We start from the raw sequence: 14051 nt of genomic DNA, 5'->3' as shown, positions 1-14051 counted from the left end.
TGTACAGTTTGTAGAGGATTTGTTAATTAGTGAGTCGAGATAAGAAGGTTCTTGCCCATCCTGTGGTGCTTATGTGCAGCACTCAGACAAGGAAGCACGGCAAGCTGCAGTTTGTGTCTGTGCAGCTGGATCTTTGACTGCTCCTTCTCTCCGTTTGCCAGACTTACACAGCAACCTCATCTTCCTTGACTCCTCCCTGTCTCTGCCTTTGTCTCCTCCCAAATTTGGAGCCAAGCCCAGGGATCTTTTTCCCATGGCTCCCAGGCTTGGCCCTCCCTGCCTGTGAACAGCCTCGGTGTTGCAGCTGCTGTTGGCCCACTCACTTTGGCCTTCCATGGCATTCCCGGTGTGCTCTCCTACTGTTTCTGCCAGGTTCCTCTCCCCAGAATGAGCCCAGCTCTTCCTCTGAGTATCTGTGAAGTGTGACCGCCCAGCACATCAGTCCCCCTTTACTACCTGTGAACTCTGGCTCTGCCTTAGGGCACTGGTGACGGGCCTTAAGCTTTAGCTTTCCTAGTTTCAGATTCTGTGCTGCTTAGGGGTGTAGTTCTGAGCCTCGCATTAAGTGCTAGTAGGCTCTCTTCATAGAGTAAGTAGACAAACAAATCCTTTTCCTGCTGAGGACCAAGGACAACTTTCAGGCCAACAGCATAAACAACAGCGGACTGAAGAGAGAAAACAAGAAGGATGAGACCCCACAACCCGAAGCTGCAATTGGACAATTAAACCCCAATATGCAAATGGACCAAAACTTAATAAAAACTTAAGATCTTGTGACCCGGCAGCCATTTTGTGGCCATTATTTGTCCAACTTGTGGACAGCCCTGATCAGGCTCCTGTCCTGGCCAAGGTGGATTCTGGAGGCCTTTCAAGAAATACCTACTTCCTTTTTTATCTCTGTCCAATCTCTGTTTCAGGTCAGCCCTCCCAAGCCATCACTGGCAGTCCACTCAGGAGGCAGGAGCTTCCCTTGTCATGCTTGGGACTGTCTCTGGTCTGTTCTCTTTGCCCAAGCCTACACCAGGCCCTAAATCATCAGCCCACGGGCATTTGAGCACTGTCCCCAAGGTGTCTGCTTTTGTCCTATCCCCTTCCTAGGCTTGGTGTACCGGGTTCCTCCAGCCCATGGTGGCTCAGGGCACTCTCCTCTCTGACCAGGCACACTGGTGCTCTCTGGAGCCACTCTGTCCCTTTGTGCCTCAGGCTCATTCTGCAGGTGCCGAAGGTGGCACTTGTTGCCCTTCCCAGGAATTGGAATTACACCGAAAAGATGGTTCCCTGTGAACAAAGCTAGCTTTATTTCAACAATTAGATCAACTCCAGTGTTTGCCTGCACACCGGAGAGAAATGTGGGTGGGACAGAGCAGGGTTTTGACACTGAGGCTGCCTTTGGATCAGCAGGCATTGCCCCAGCAGGAAAGGGCTGTGGTGCACTGCAGCCTGCCCTGGATCCTGCCTGTCCTGCTGCTCAGGAAGCACTTTCAGCGGTGTGGTATGCACGCATGTTGTAGTCAATCCAGTGATAGAAGTGCCGAGTGGAGATGTAGATTCCAGGCTGCTTTGGTCTGGCGCAGCCTTCTCCCCAGCTGGTTATGCCGACAACCCACCAGTACTCGGCGGTGCTGTCCTTGCACATGAGAGGACCACCACTGTCGCCCTGCAATAGAGCAGAGAGGATTAAGGTGGTGTTGAGTGGCCCCTGCCAGCACCGGGGCTGTCTCCTCTTCTCTCACAGCCCCTGCCAGAACTGTATTCCAGGCAGAGGAAGGCTCTCCTCAGAGGCTGGAGCCTCCAGAGCCTTGGCTGTGAATGGCTTGGGGTCCTGTAGGGTAGGGCTCTCTGTGTCCTCTCTGCACAAGGCAGGAGTCCTGGATGTGCAGAGCATGGATGTTTGGCACCCGGATCTCTGCGCTGCCGAGAGCGCTAGCTGGGCTTTCTGGGCTTTCTGGCACAAGGGGGGCACTGGGCAAGTAGGAGTGGATGGGGAGTGTGTAGGAAGCCCCCCCCCCCCCCCCCGCCCCAGCAGCTGGGGGGGAGCTGGGGCTGGGAGGGTGACCGGGAGAACTGGCCGGGGCAAAGCAGACCCTGGGCTGTGTTTGGGCAGCGCTGCCAGGGCTGCTGGTGCTGCTGGGGGCTGAGAGGCTCGTGACACATTCATACCTGGCAGGCGTCGATGGCGCCCTGTGGGTAACCAGCACACAAGTTGTAGGGGTGGACTTTCCCTGCATACCAGTCACTGCTGTTGCAGAGCTGGGAATTGATGAGCTGGACCTTGGCCTCCTGCAGGCGACCACGTGAACCTTGAGCTGTGAGCAGAGAAAGCAATAAGCCCTCAGCACCCCCATGTCAGTTCTCCTTCCCCGTCTGAGGGGAATCCCTGTCCCTTGGGCACGGCTTTCCCTCCGCAGAGGCGCTAGGGCACGGTGTCCCTGCTTCCCGCCTTTGGGGAGCAGGCCAGGCCCATCTCTGCACCGGGCTACGTCCTTCAGCCTGGCTTTGGACTCTGCTGTGAGGAAGCCCAAACCCTCTCCCCACTGCACTTAGCTGGAACTCACATCTTGCAGTGGTGGAACCCCAGCCAGCGATCCAGCAGTTGTTGAGCTTTGAGACTTCTAGGGCGGGGTCAGCCAGACAGGCCAGCTGGATGTAGGCGCTGCACTGGACAGAACCGTCCAGTTGCAGCAGGGCAATGTCGTAGCTGAAGTCGGCACGCTTGTAGTAGGGGTGAACCACCACCTGCTTCACGTTGCGAACTACGGCCCCAGGGCCCGGCTGAGTGAACTTGGTAGCTCCAAGCACCACATACAGCATGCTGATGTCACTGGAAAGAAGATGGAGAGAGGGCTGAGAGGGAGCAGAGCCATGTACCACAGCAGCCCAGCAGCTGCCTCTCTTCTGCTTGGCAAGGCAGAGAGGGAGCAGTGCTCTGGCAGGTGTGAGTGCCCTCACACACATGAGGCTGGGGGAATGTCGAGCTGGAGGCCGCTAGGAAGCCTTGGCACAAGCCCAGGCTTCTCCTGAGCAGTGTGGCAGCTGGACTGCCTGAGAGGAAAGGGGACGGGAGTAGCAGGTGGTGGCTGCTGACAGGGCACCTGCTGGTGTAGCGAGGGTGTCCCCATTCCCTGGTCTGCCTTACTCAAACTTGTCGAAGCAGTGGGCCGCCGTGAGGACCCAATCTGCAGTGATGAGGGACCCTCCACACCAATGACCCAGGTTCGGTGAAAGGGGATGTTGGATGCTGACGATCCAGGGCCAGGATGCTTCCAGAGCGCCTACTCCACCCACAATGCGTGTCATGCCAAAGTCGTAAGCTTCGTTGCCGGTGGAATAAGTCATGGGGTAGTAGTCAGGTTGCGGAGCGCGGAGGCCGCAGGAACCTCTGCAAGCAGAAAGTCATTTCCATGCTGCTGCGTGGCCTGCTGTGGCTCAGGCTGAAGCTCAGCCCTGTGCCCTCCCCACAAGCGTTTGCAGGCCCAGCAGGCCAGGGAAGCCCATGGGATGTTTGTCTGTCCAAGGAACGGAGGCTTCCCCATGGTGGGTAGGAAGCTGTGGCCCAGCCACGGGGGACAGGCGGGTCCCCTCCAGGGAAGGCCCCAAGTGTTGCCACGGCTCCCTCCCAGGGCCTGGGGCCACTTACCCGCAGGGGTACTGTATGCCGTGGGCCAGCGCGGCCACGGTCAGCAGGACGAGGAGGCCGAGCCGATTCATGGCTGCCAGAGGCACGTGTCAGCTGCAAGCACTGAGGGCTCCGTGCAGCAGCACAGCCACAGCCGCAGTGCCCGGCAGCAGCCGCGCTGCCCGTGGTGGCCCCGGCCCCGGGGCTGATGTCACTGAGGGCTGGGTTCCGTGTTTGGGGCGCTGTGGGGGCCTGTGCAACCGGGGCCCACTGGGGGAGGGGCAACACCGAATCCATGGGCCGTGGAATGGTTTGGGGTGGAAGGGACCTTGGAAATCACATAGCTCCGACTTCCTGCCATTGGTAGGGATGGATAGTTTGTACTGGAGAAGTTTGCTCAGAGCCTGGCTCAGAAGCTGTCGTTGGACAATTTGAGGGAGGATGGGACATTGAAGTACAAAGTCTTTATCAACAGGACCTGACTGAGGCAGGAACCAGAGCTCTTGATCAAAGGTTGGCCTCTGCGTGAACCTTCCAACCAAATGTTGTCGAGATCCGCTCATCGGCAAAACGTGGATTTGCCTTTCGCTAATCAGAAACTGGACAAGGCCACATCTGGCCTTCTTTTGGGATGTAGGATCACAGACAACTTCCTTGGTTCCTCCCGGAGTCCTCCAAGGCCTGGGGAGCATCCCAAGAGGAGAAAAAAACCAGATGATCCTGCACTAGAAGTTCTGGTAGCTTGTTTATTCAACAGCATAAAGATGGGCCTCTCTCGCAGCCCAGTCAGAAACCTCATTGCCTGGAGGGGAAGGCACCTGCAGGATTTCCCAGTTGCTGGCAGTGGTTCTCCAGTCCTTCACTGTGACTGACACTGGCTTCCCCCCCCGTTGATGGGCAGACCTGCATGATGGTCAAGGATTAGGGTAACTTGTGATGTGTCTCCCTTCATCACTGTAGGCAGTCTTTTACAGTAACGATTAGATGCATTGCTTAGCTTATCCTTTTCCCATTCTTTGCGGTTTTGAATTACAGTAAGTTGCATTTATTCCTGAAGATGGTGTCTGTGTCTTCTGTGCTGACTTTGCCTACATGAAAAACAGGCATCCGCAGCTGCTCTGGGCAACCCGTGCCAGTATGTCTGCAGCCTGACAGTCAAGAATTTCTTCCCAGTATCTCATACGAAGCTACCCTCTGTCGCTGTAAAGCCATTGCCCTTGTCCTTTGAGGACCTGCCCTTGTAAGAAGGGCTGCTCTCTGCTGCTTTCTTTAGGCCCCTCTTCTTGCAGGATGAGGCTGTGCAGTCTCTGAGGCCAGCAGCTGCTGAGGAATCCATTTGGGGCAGGGAGCTGGTTGTGCAGCTGCAGTGCCAGCTGCAGATTGAGCTCTGGCTGGTGGGAGTCTGGGACCAGAGACTGCCACCCTTTGCATGACAGAGGGCACAGGGAGCTGTGGCACAGGCCAGGGATTTGAACGGACCCTGAGTGCTGCAGCAGGAGCCGGTGGCTCTTTCTGGAATGTGACATCTGCGAGTCTGCTGGGGGAATGAATCCTGAGGTTGAATGGGTACGGATACCCGCTCTGACTGGCTGAGAGTGGTGTGGGTAGGGAATCAAACGGGTCACCCATCAGCTTGTTGGAGTCACCTGTGCCTCTGGAATGGTCACACAGGGGAGATTCCTCAGCATTTTGGCAGCCCAGATGGGACCTAAGGACAGTACTGCTGGAGCCTCCGTCCTGAAGAGCAGCTACTGGTGAGTTCACCTGGGACCTTTAGAGCAGGAAGGAGCCACGGGAGGAGTGTTATAATTCCATGTGCAGAGTCTGTGTAAATTATAAGCGTGGAATTGAGCCTCTCTATTGCTGTGGCATTTGCCGCAGATTCGGTGAAGTCGTGGGTAGTGGGTGGAGAAGGTGTGCGCAGCACGAGCGGTGTGAGGTGGCCACAGAGGAGTTGTGGAGGCCCCCGTAAGTTGTGAGGTAGAGGGGCTCGAGTCTCTGCTTGAAGGCTTTTGCACACAGGCACAGGGAGAACCTTGTGTCCCTCATGCCGCACAATGGGTGCCAGAGCACACACAGAAGGGGGTGGAAATCCCTTCTTGGCACGCAGAAGAGGGCTTCACATGCACCAAGGTGTTTGACGTGGTGGGAAATATCCCTGTTTTAGGTGAGGACGTGTCTGTGGCCAAAGTTGTAGAGAACTGGGAGAACTTCTTAATGGGCAGCAGAATTTTGCACACTAAGGTTGTGCCAGGATGATGGGGCAGCTCGAAGCTTGTCTCCCCTCTGGGCAGGGTAATGACCATCCCCAACCCTGAGTGACACTCTTGGACTCAGTGTCTTTAGTGAGCGGGCAGCCCCTGAAATTTACTTCAGTAAATATTTGAAGAAGCTTATGCCAGGCTGGCAGGGGCAAGTACAGATGTGGGATGATTGCTCTCAGCACAGCCCACCTTGATTAATACAAAGGGAAGAATGCCACATGCCGTGAGACAGGACTCCATTTGCCTGGAACCCAAGAAGAATATCCAGAAGCAGACGGAGTGACACCTAGCCCAAGGCATTTTGAAGCCTTCCATTAATGCGGGCGTTCAGAGCTGCAACGGCTAGCTCGGTCCTGAACACGCATTAATTGGTACAGCTCCGGTTCCTTCTTGCTGTGTGAGCCCTGGCCCTCAGGTAGAAGTGTGGCTCCGGCGTGGAAGACAGGCAGACTCTCACGTGGGTGACAAGATAGGTTGATTGCTGCCAGCTGGCCAGGTGAAAAATGACTTCTCTGGGCTCTCCTTGACCTTAAGTACCAGGGGTGTGGAGAGGGGCAGGGATTAGCCCAGGACCAATACCATGGGGGGTGGGAGTTACCAGGACAAAAAGACAGTACGCAGGGCATCTGATACACGCTACAGGGCGGAGAAGTCATAGGCTCTGCCAATCACCCCAGCCCCCCACCAGAGTCTGGGCAGGGTTGCAGGGAGATGGACAGGAGCCACAACTAGGGAAAAACCAAAGGGGTTGGAACACGGGGTAATCTGGAACAAACCATTCTACGTAAAGTTGCAAAGTAATAATTTTCACACCGCAACATTCCAGTATATTTAGAAAGTCAGTGTTCACTTGCCTTCACCTGGAAAAGACAGCAACTGCCTTCAACAACTGTCTTCCCCGTGGCATTAGGCTGTCATTTTTTTCTTTGCCCGTCCCACCGCCCCAAATATTGAGCTTTGATTGAAAAGAGTATAAATTCTGGGGCAAATTTGTACAGTTTGTAGAGGATTTGTTAATTAGTGAGTCGAGATAAGAAGGTTCTTGCCCATCCTGTGGTGCTTATGTGCAGCACTCAGACAAGGAAGCACGGCAAGCTGCAGTTTGTGTCTGTGCAGCTGGATCTTTGACTGCTCCTTCTCTCCGTTTGCCAGACTTACACAGCAACCTCATCTTCCTTGACTCCTCCCTGTCTCTGCCTTTGTCTCCTCCCAAATTTGGAGCCAAGCCCAGGGATCTTTTTCCCATGGCTCCCAGGCTTGGCCCTCCCTGCCTGTGAACAGCCTCGGTGTTGCAGCTGCTGTTGGCCCACTCACTTTGGCCTTCCATGGCATTCCCGGTGTGCTCTCCTACTGTTTCTGCCAGGTTCCTCTCCCCAGAATGAGCCCAGCTCTTCCTTTGAGTATCTGTGAAGTGTGACCGCCCAGCACATCAGTCCCCCTTTACTACCTGTGAACTCTGGCTCTGCCTTAGGGCACTGGTGACAGGCCTTAAGCTTTAGCTTTCCTAGTTTCAGATTCTGTGCTGCTTAGGGGTGTAGTTCTGAGCCTCGCGTTAAGTGCTAGTAGGCTCTTTTCATAGAGTAAGTAGACAAACAAATCCTTTTCCTGCTGAGGACCAAGGACAACTTTCAGGCCAACAGCATAAACAACAGCGGACTGAAGAGAGAAAACAAGAAGGATGAGACCCCACAACCCGAAGCTGCAATTGGACAATTAAACCCCAATATGCAAATGGACCAAAACTTAATAAAAACTTAAGATCTTGTGACCCGGCAGCCATTTTGTGGCCATTATTTGTCCAACTTGTGGATAGCCCTGATCAGGCTCCTGTCCTGGCCAAGGTGGATTCTGGAGGCCTTTCAAGAAATACCTACTTCCTTTTTTATCTCTGTCCAATCTCTGTTTCAGGTCAGCCCTCCCAAGCCATCACTGGCAGTCCACTCAGGAGGCAGGAGCTTCCCTTGTCATGCTTGGGACTGTCTCTGGTCTGTTCTCTTTGCCCAAGCCTACACCAGGCCCTAAATCATCAGCCCACGGGCATTTGAGCACTGTCCCCAAGGTGTCTGCTTTTGTCCTATCCCCTTCCTAGGCTTGGTGTACCGGGTTCCTCCAGCCCATGGTGGCTCAGGGCACTCTCCTCTCTGACCAGGCACACTGGTGCTCTCTGGAGCCACTCTGTCCCTTTGTGCCTCAGGCTCATTCTGCAGGTGCCGAAGGTGGCACTTGTTGCCCTTCCCAGGAATTGGAATTACACCGAAAAGATGGTTCCCTGTGAACAAAGCTAGCTTTATTTCAACAATTAGATCAACTCCAGTGTTTGCCTGCACACCGGAGAGAAATGTGGGTGGGACAGAGCAGGGTTTTGACACTGAGGCTGCCTTTGGATCAGCAGGCATTGCCCCAGCAGGAAAGGGCTGTGGTGCACTGCAGCCTGCCCTGGATCCTGCCTGTCCTGCTGCTCAGGAAGCACTTTCAGCGGTGTGGTATGCACGCATGTTGTAGTCAATCCAGTGATAGAAGTGCCGAGTGGAGATGTAGATTCCAGGCTGCTTTGGTCTGGCGCAGCCTTCTCCCCAGCTGGTTATGCCGACAACCCACCAGTACTCGGCGGTGCTGTCCTTGCACATGAGAGGACCACCACTGTCGCCCTGCAATAGAGCAGAGAGGATTAAGGTGGTGTTGAGTGGCCCCTGCCAGCACCGGGGCTGTCTCCTCTTCTCTCACAGCCCCTGCCAGAACTGTATTCCAGGCAGAGGAAGGCTCTCCTCAGAGGCTGGAGCCTCCAGAGCCTTGGCTGTGAATGGCTTGGGGTCCTGTAGGGTAGGGCTCTCTGTGTCCTCTCTGCACAAGGCAGGAGTCCTGGATGTGCAGAGCATGGATGTTTGGCACCCGGATCTCTGCGCTGCCGAGAGCGCTAGCTGGGCTTTCTGGGCTTTCTGGCACAAGGGGGGCACTGGGCAAGTAGGAGTGGATGGGGAGTGTGTAGGAAGCCCCCCCCCCCCCCCCAGCAGCTGGGGGGGAGCTGGGGCTGGGAGGGTGACCGGGAGAACTGGCCGGGGCAAAGCAGACCCTGGGCTGTGTTTGGGCAGCGCTGCCAGGGCTGCTGGTGCTGCTGGGGGCTGAGAGGCTCGTGACACATTCATACCTGGCAGGCGTCGATGGCGCCCTGTGGGTAACCAGCACACAAGTTGTAGGGGTGGACTTTCCCTGCATACCAGTCACTGCTGTTGCAGAGCTGGGAATTGATGAGCTGGACCTTGGCCTCCTGCAGGCGACCACGTGAACCTTGAGCTGTGAGCAGAGAAAGCAATAAGCCCTCAGCACCCCCATGTCAGTTCTCCTTCCCCGTCTGAGGGGAATCCCTGTCCCTTGGGCACGGCTTTCCCCCGCAGAGGCGCTAGGGCACGGTGTCCCTACTTCCCGCCTTTGGGGAGCAGGCCAGGCCCATCTCTGCACCGGGCTACGTCCTTCAGCCTGGCTTTGGACTCTGCTGTGAGGAAGCCCAAACCCTCTCCCCACTGCACTTAGCTGGAACTCACATCTTGCAGTGGTGGAACCCCAGCCAGCGATCCAGCAGTTGTTGAGCTTTGAGACTTCTAGGGCGGGGTCAGCCAGACAGGCCAGCTGGATGTAGGCGCTGCACTGGACAGAACCGTCCAGTTGCAGCAGGGCAATGTCGTAGCTGAAGTCGGCACGCTTGTAGTAGGGGTGAACCACCACCTGCTTCACGTTGCGAACTACGGCCCCAGGGCCCGGCTGAGTGAACTTGGTAGCTCCAAGCACCACATACAGCATGCTGATGTCACTGGAAAGAAGATGGAGAGAGGGCTGAGAGGGAGCAGAGCCATGTACCACAGCAGCCCAGCAGCTGCCTCTCTTCTGCTTGGCAAGGCAGAGAGGGAGCAGTGCTCTGGCAGGTGTGAGTGCCCTCACACACATGAGGCTGGGGGAATGTCGAGCTGGAGGCCGCTAGGAAGCCTTGGCACAAGCCCAGGCTTCTCCTGAGCAGTGTGGCAGCTGGACTGCCTGAGAGGAAAGGGGACGGGAGTAGCAGGTGGTGGCTGCTGACAGGGCACCTGCTGGTGTAGCGAGGGTGTCCCCATTCCCTGGTCTGCCTTACTCAAACTTGTCGAAGCAGTGGGCCGCCGTGAGGACCCAATCTGCAGTGATGAGGGACCCTCCACACCAATGACCCAGGTTCGGTGAAAGGGGATGTTGGATGCTGACGATCCAGGGCCAGGATGCTTCCAGAGCGCCTACTCCACCCACAATGCGTGTCATGCCGAAGTCGTAAGCTTCGTTGCCGGTGGAATAAGTCATGGGGTAGTAGTCAGGTTGCGGAGCGCGGAGGCCGCAGGAACCTCTGCAAGCAGAAAGTCATTTCCATGCTGCTGCGTGGCCTGCTGTGGCTCAGGCTGAAGCTCAGCCCTGTGCCCTCCCCACAAGCGTTTGCAGGCCCAGCAGGCCAGGGAAGCCCATGGGATGTTTGTCTGTCCAAGGAACGGAGGCTTCCCCATGGTGGGTAGGAAGCTGTGGCCCAGCCACGGGGGACAGGCGGGTCCCCTCCAGGGAAGGCCCCAAGTGTTGCCACGGCTCCCTCCCAGGGCCTGGGGCCACTTACCCGCAGGGGTACTGTATGCCGTGGGCCAGCGCGGCCACGGTCAGCAGGACGAGGAGGCCGAGCCGATTCATGGCTGCCAGAGGCACGTGTCAGCTGCAAGCACTGAGGGCTCCGTGCAGCAGCACAGCCACAGCCGCAGTGCCCGGCAGCAGCCGCGCTGCCCGTGGTGGCCCCGGCCCCGGGGCTGATGTCACTGAGGGCTGGGTTCCGTGTTTGGGGCGCTGTGGGGGCCTGTGCAACCGGGGCCCACTGGGGGAGGGGCAACACCGAATCCATGGGCCGTGGAATGGTTTGGGGTGGAAGGGACCTTGGAAATCACATAGCTCCGACTTCCTGCCATTGGTAGGGATGGATAGTTTGTACTGGAGAAGTTTGCTCAGAGCCTGGCTCAGAAGCTGTCGTTGGACAATTTGAGGGAGGATGGGACATTGAAGTACAAAGTCTTTATCAACAGGACCTGACTGAGGCAGGAACCAGAGCTCTTGATCAAAGGTTGGCCTCTGCGTGAACCTTCCAACCAAATGTTGTCGAGATCCGCTCATCGGCAAAACGTGGATTTGCCTTTCGCTAATCAGAAACTGGACAAGGCCACATCTGGCCTTCTTTTGGGATGTAGGATCACAGACAACTTCCTTGGTTCCTCCTGGAGTCCTCCAAGGCCTGGGGAGCATCCCAAGAGGAGAAAAAAACCAGATGATCCTGCACTAGTAGTTCTGGTAGCTTGTTTATTCAACAGCATAAAGATGGGCCTCTCTCGCAGCCCAGTCAGAAACCTCATTGCCTGGAGGGGAAGGCACCTGCAGGATTTCCCAGTTGCTGGCAGTGGTTCTCCAGTCCTTCACTGTGACTGACACTGGCTTCCCCCCCCATTGATGGGCAGACCTGCATGATGGTCAAGGATTAGGGTAACTTGTGATGTGTCTCCCTTCATCACTGTAGGCAGTCTTTTACAGTAACGATTAGATGCATTGCTTAGCTTATCCTTTTCCCATTCTTTGCGGTTTTGAATTACAGTAAGTTGCATTTATTCCTGAAGTTGGTGTCTGTGTCTTCTGTGCTGACTTTGCCTACATGAAAAACAGGCATCCGCAGCTGCTCTGGGCAACCCGTGCCAGTATGTCTGCAGCCTGACAGTCAAGAATTTCTTCCCAGTATCTCATACGAAGCTACCCTCTGTCGCTGTAAAGCCATTGCCCTTGTCCTTTGAGGACCTGCCCTTGTAAGAAGGGCTGCTCTCTGCTGCTTTCTTTAGGCCCCTCTTCTTGCAGGATGAGGCTGTGCAGTCTCTGAGGCCAGCAGCTGCTGAGGAATCCATTTGGGGCAGGGAGCTGGTTGTGCAGCTGCAGTGCCAGCTGCAGATTGAGCTCTGGCTGGTGGGAGTCTGGGACCAGAGACTGCCACCCTTTGCATGACAGAGGGCACAGGGAGCTGTGGCACAGGCCAGGGATTTGAACGGACCCTGAGTGCTGCAGCAGGAGCCGGTGGCTCTTTCTGGAATGTGACATCTGCGAGTCTGCTGGGGGAATGAATCCTGAGGTTGAATGGGTACGGATACCCGCTCTGACTGGCTGAGAGTGGTGTGGGTAGGGAATCAAACGGGTCACCCATCAGCTTGTTGGAGTCACCTGTGCCTCTGGAATGGTCACACAGGGGAGATTCCTCAGCATTTTGGCAGCCCAGATGGGACCTAAGGACAGTACTGCTGGAGCCTCCGTCCTGAAGAGCAGCTACTGGTGAGTTCACCTGGGACCTTTAGAGCAGGAAGGAGCCACGGGAGGAGTGTTATAATTCCATGTGCAGAGTCTGTGTAAATTATAAGCGTGGAATTGAGCCTCTCTATTGCTGTGGCATTTGCCGCAGATTCGGTGAAGTCGTGGGTAGTGGGTGGAGAAGGTGTGCGCAGCACGAGCGGTGTGAGGTGGCCACAGAGGAGTTGTGGAGGCCCCCGTAAGTTGTGAGGTAGAGGGGCTCGAGTCTCTGCTTGAAGGCTTTTGCAGACAGGCACAGGGAGAACCTTGTGTCCCTCATGCCGCACAATGGGTGCCAGAGCACACACAGAAGGGGGTGGAAATCCCTTCTTGGCACGCAGAAGAGGGCTTCACATGCACCAAGGTGTTTGACGTGGTGGGAAATATCCCTGTTTTAGGTGAGGACGTGTCTGTGGCCAAAGTTGTAGAGAACTGGGAGAACTTCTTAATGGGCAGCAGAATTTTGCACACTAAGGTTGTGCCAGGATGATGGGGCAGCTCGAAGCTTGTCTCCCCTCTGGGCAGGGTAATGACCATCCCCAACCCTGAGTGACACTCTTGGACTCAGTGTCTTTAGTGAGCGGGCAGCCCCTGAAATTTACTTCAGTAAATATTTGAAGAAGCTTATGCCAGGCTGGCAGGGGCAAGTACAGATGTGGGATGATTGCTCTCAGCACAGCCCACCTTGATTAATACAAAGGGAAGAATGCCACATGCCGTGAGACAGGACTCCATTTGCCTGGAACCCAAGAAGAATATCCAGAAGCAGACGGAGTGACACCTAGCCCAAGGCATTTTGAAGCCTTCCATTAATGCGGGCGTTCAGAGCTGCAACGGCTAGCTCGGTCCTGAACACGCATTAATTGGTACAGCTCCGGTTCCTTCTTGCTGTGTGAGCCCTGGCCCTCAGGTAGAAGTGTGGCTCCGGCGTGGAAGACAGGCAGACTCTCACGTGGGTGACAAGATAGGTTGATTGCTGCCAGCTGGCCAGGTGAAAAATGACTTCTCTGGGCTCTCCTTGACCTTAAGTACCAGGGGTGTGGAGAGGGGCAGGGATTAGCCCAGGACCAATACCATGGGGGGTGGGAGTTACCAGGACAAAAAGACAGTACGCAGGGCATCCTGATACACGCTACAGGGCGGAGAAGTCATAGGCTCTGCCAATCACCCCAGCCCCCCACCAGAGTCTGGGCAGGGTTGCAGGGAGATGGACAGGAGCCACAACTAGGGAAAAACCAAAGGGGTTGGAACACGGGGTAATCTGGAACAAACCATTCTACGTAAAGTTGCAAAGTAATAATTTTCACACCGCAACATTCCAGTATATTTAGAAAGTCAGTGTTCACTTGCCTTCACCTGGAAAAGACAGCAACTGCCTTCAACAACTGTCTTCCCCGTGGCATTAGGCTGTCATTTTTTTCTTTGCCCGTCCCACCGCCCCAAATATTGAGCTTTGATTGAAAAGAGTATAAATTCTGGGGCAAATTTGTACAGTTTGTAGAGGATTTGTTAATTAGTGAGTCGAGATAAGAAGGTTCTTGCCCATCCTGTGGTGCTTATGTGCAGCACTCAGACAAGGAAGCACGGCAAGCTGCAGTTTGTGTCTGTGCAGCTGGATCTTTGACTGCTCCTTCTCTCCGTTTGCCAGACTTACACAGCAACCTCATCTTCCTTGACTCCTCCCTGTCTCTGCCTTTGTCTCCTCCCAAATTTGGAGCCAAGCCCAGGGATCTTTTTCCCATGGCTCCCAGGCTTGGCCCTCCCTGCCTGTGAACAGCCTCGGTGTTGCAGCTGCTGTTGGC

General features: G+C 55.5%; 2 protein-coding genes across 2 annotated transcripts; both read right to left on the bottom strand.

The window, feature by feature from the left end:
- Positions 1-1468: 1468 nt before the first annotated feature.
- Positions 1469-3336, bottom strand: LOC136287507 (acrosin-like). Its single transcript, XM_066180291.1, has 4 exons — positions 3137-3336; positions 2556-2821; positions 2161-2306; positions 1469-1657 (listed from the first exon to the last, which is right to left on the bottom strand). The coding sequence occupies exons 1-4, from the start codon at positions 3334-3336 to the stop codon at positions 1469-1471; spliced, it is 801 nt and encodes a 266-aa protein (XP_066036388.1).
- Positions 3337-8339: 5003 nt separating this feature from the next.
- LOC136287506 (acrosin-like) lies at positions 8340-10200 on the bottom strand. Its single transcript, XM_066180289.1, has 4 exons — positions 10001-10200; positions 9420-9685; positions 9026-9171; positions 8340-8528 (listed from the first exon to the last, which is right to left on the bottom strand). The coding sequence occupies exons 1-4, from the start codon at positions 10198-10200 to the stop codon at positions 8340-8342; spliced, it is 801 nt and encodes a 266-aa protein (XP_066036386.1).
- Positions 10201-14051: the final 3851 nt, after the last annotated feature.

The sequence above is a fragment of the Chamaea fasciata genome, unplaced genomic scaffold, assembly GCF_029207755.1.
Source record: "Chamaea fasciata isolate MVZ Bird 193981 ecotype frontalis unplaced genomic scaffold, bChaFas1.0.hap1 SCAF_3, whole genome shotgun sequence".
NCBI lineage: Eukaryota > Metazoa > Chordata > Aves > Passeriformes > Sylviidae > Chamaea > Chamaea fasciata.
This window is presented reverse-complemented; position numbering and strand designations above follow the sequence as displayed.

Coding starts and splice junctions, on each gene's coding strand:
- LOC136287507 (XM_066180291.1), bottom strand. CDS start 3,336: ATGACTTATTCCACCGGCAACGAAGCTTACGACTTTGGCATGACACGC. Junction 2,822..3,136: donor CACTGCTTCGACAAGTTTGA/GTAAGGCAGACC, acceptor TCTTCTTTCCAG/TGACATCAGCATGCTGTATG. Junction 2,307..2,555: donor GGGTTCCACCACTGCAAGAT/GTGAGTTCCAGC, acceptor CTCTGCTCACAG/CTCAAGGTTCACGTGGTCGC.
- LOC136287506 (XM_066180289.1), bottom strand. CDS start 10,200: ATGACTTATTCCACCGGCAACGAAGCTTACGACTTCGGCATGACACGC. Junction 9,686..10,000: donor CACTGCTTCGACAAGTTTGA/GTAAGGCAGACC, acceptor TCTTCTTTCCAG/TGACATCAGCATGCTGTATG. Junction 8,529..9,025: donor GCGCCATCGACGCCTGCCAG/GTATGAATGTGT, acceptor GCTCTATTGCAG/GGCGACAGTGGTGGTCCTCT.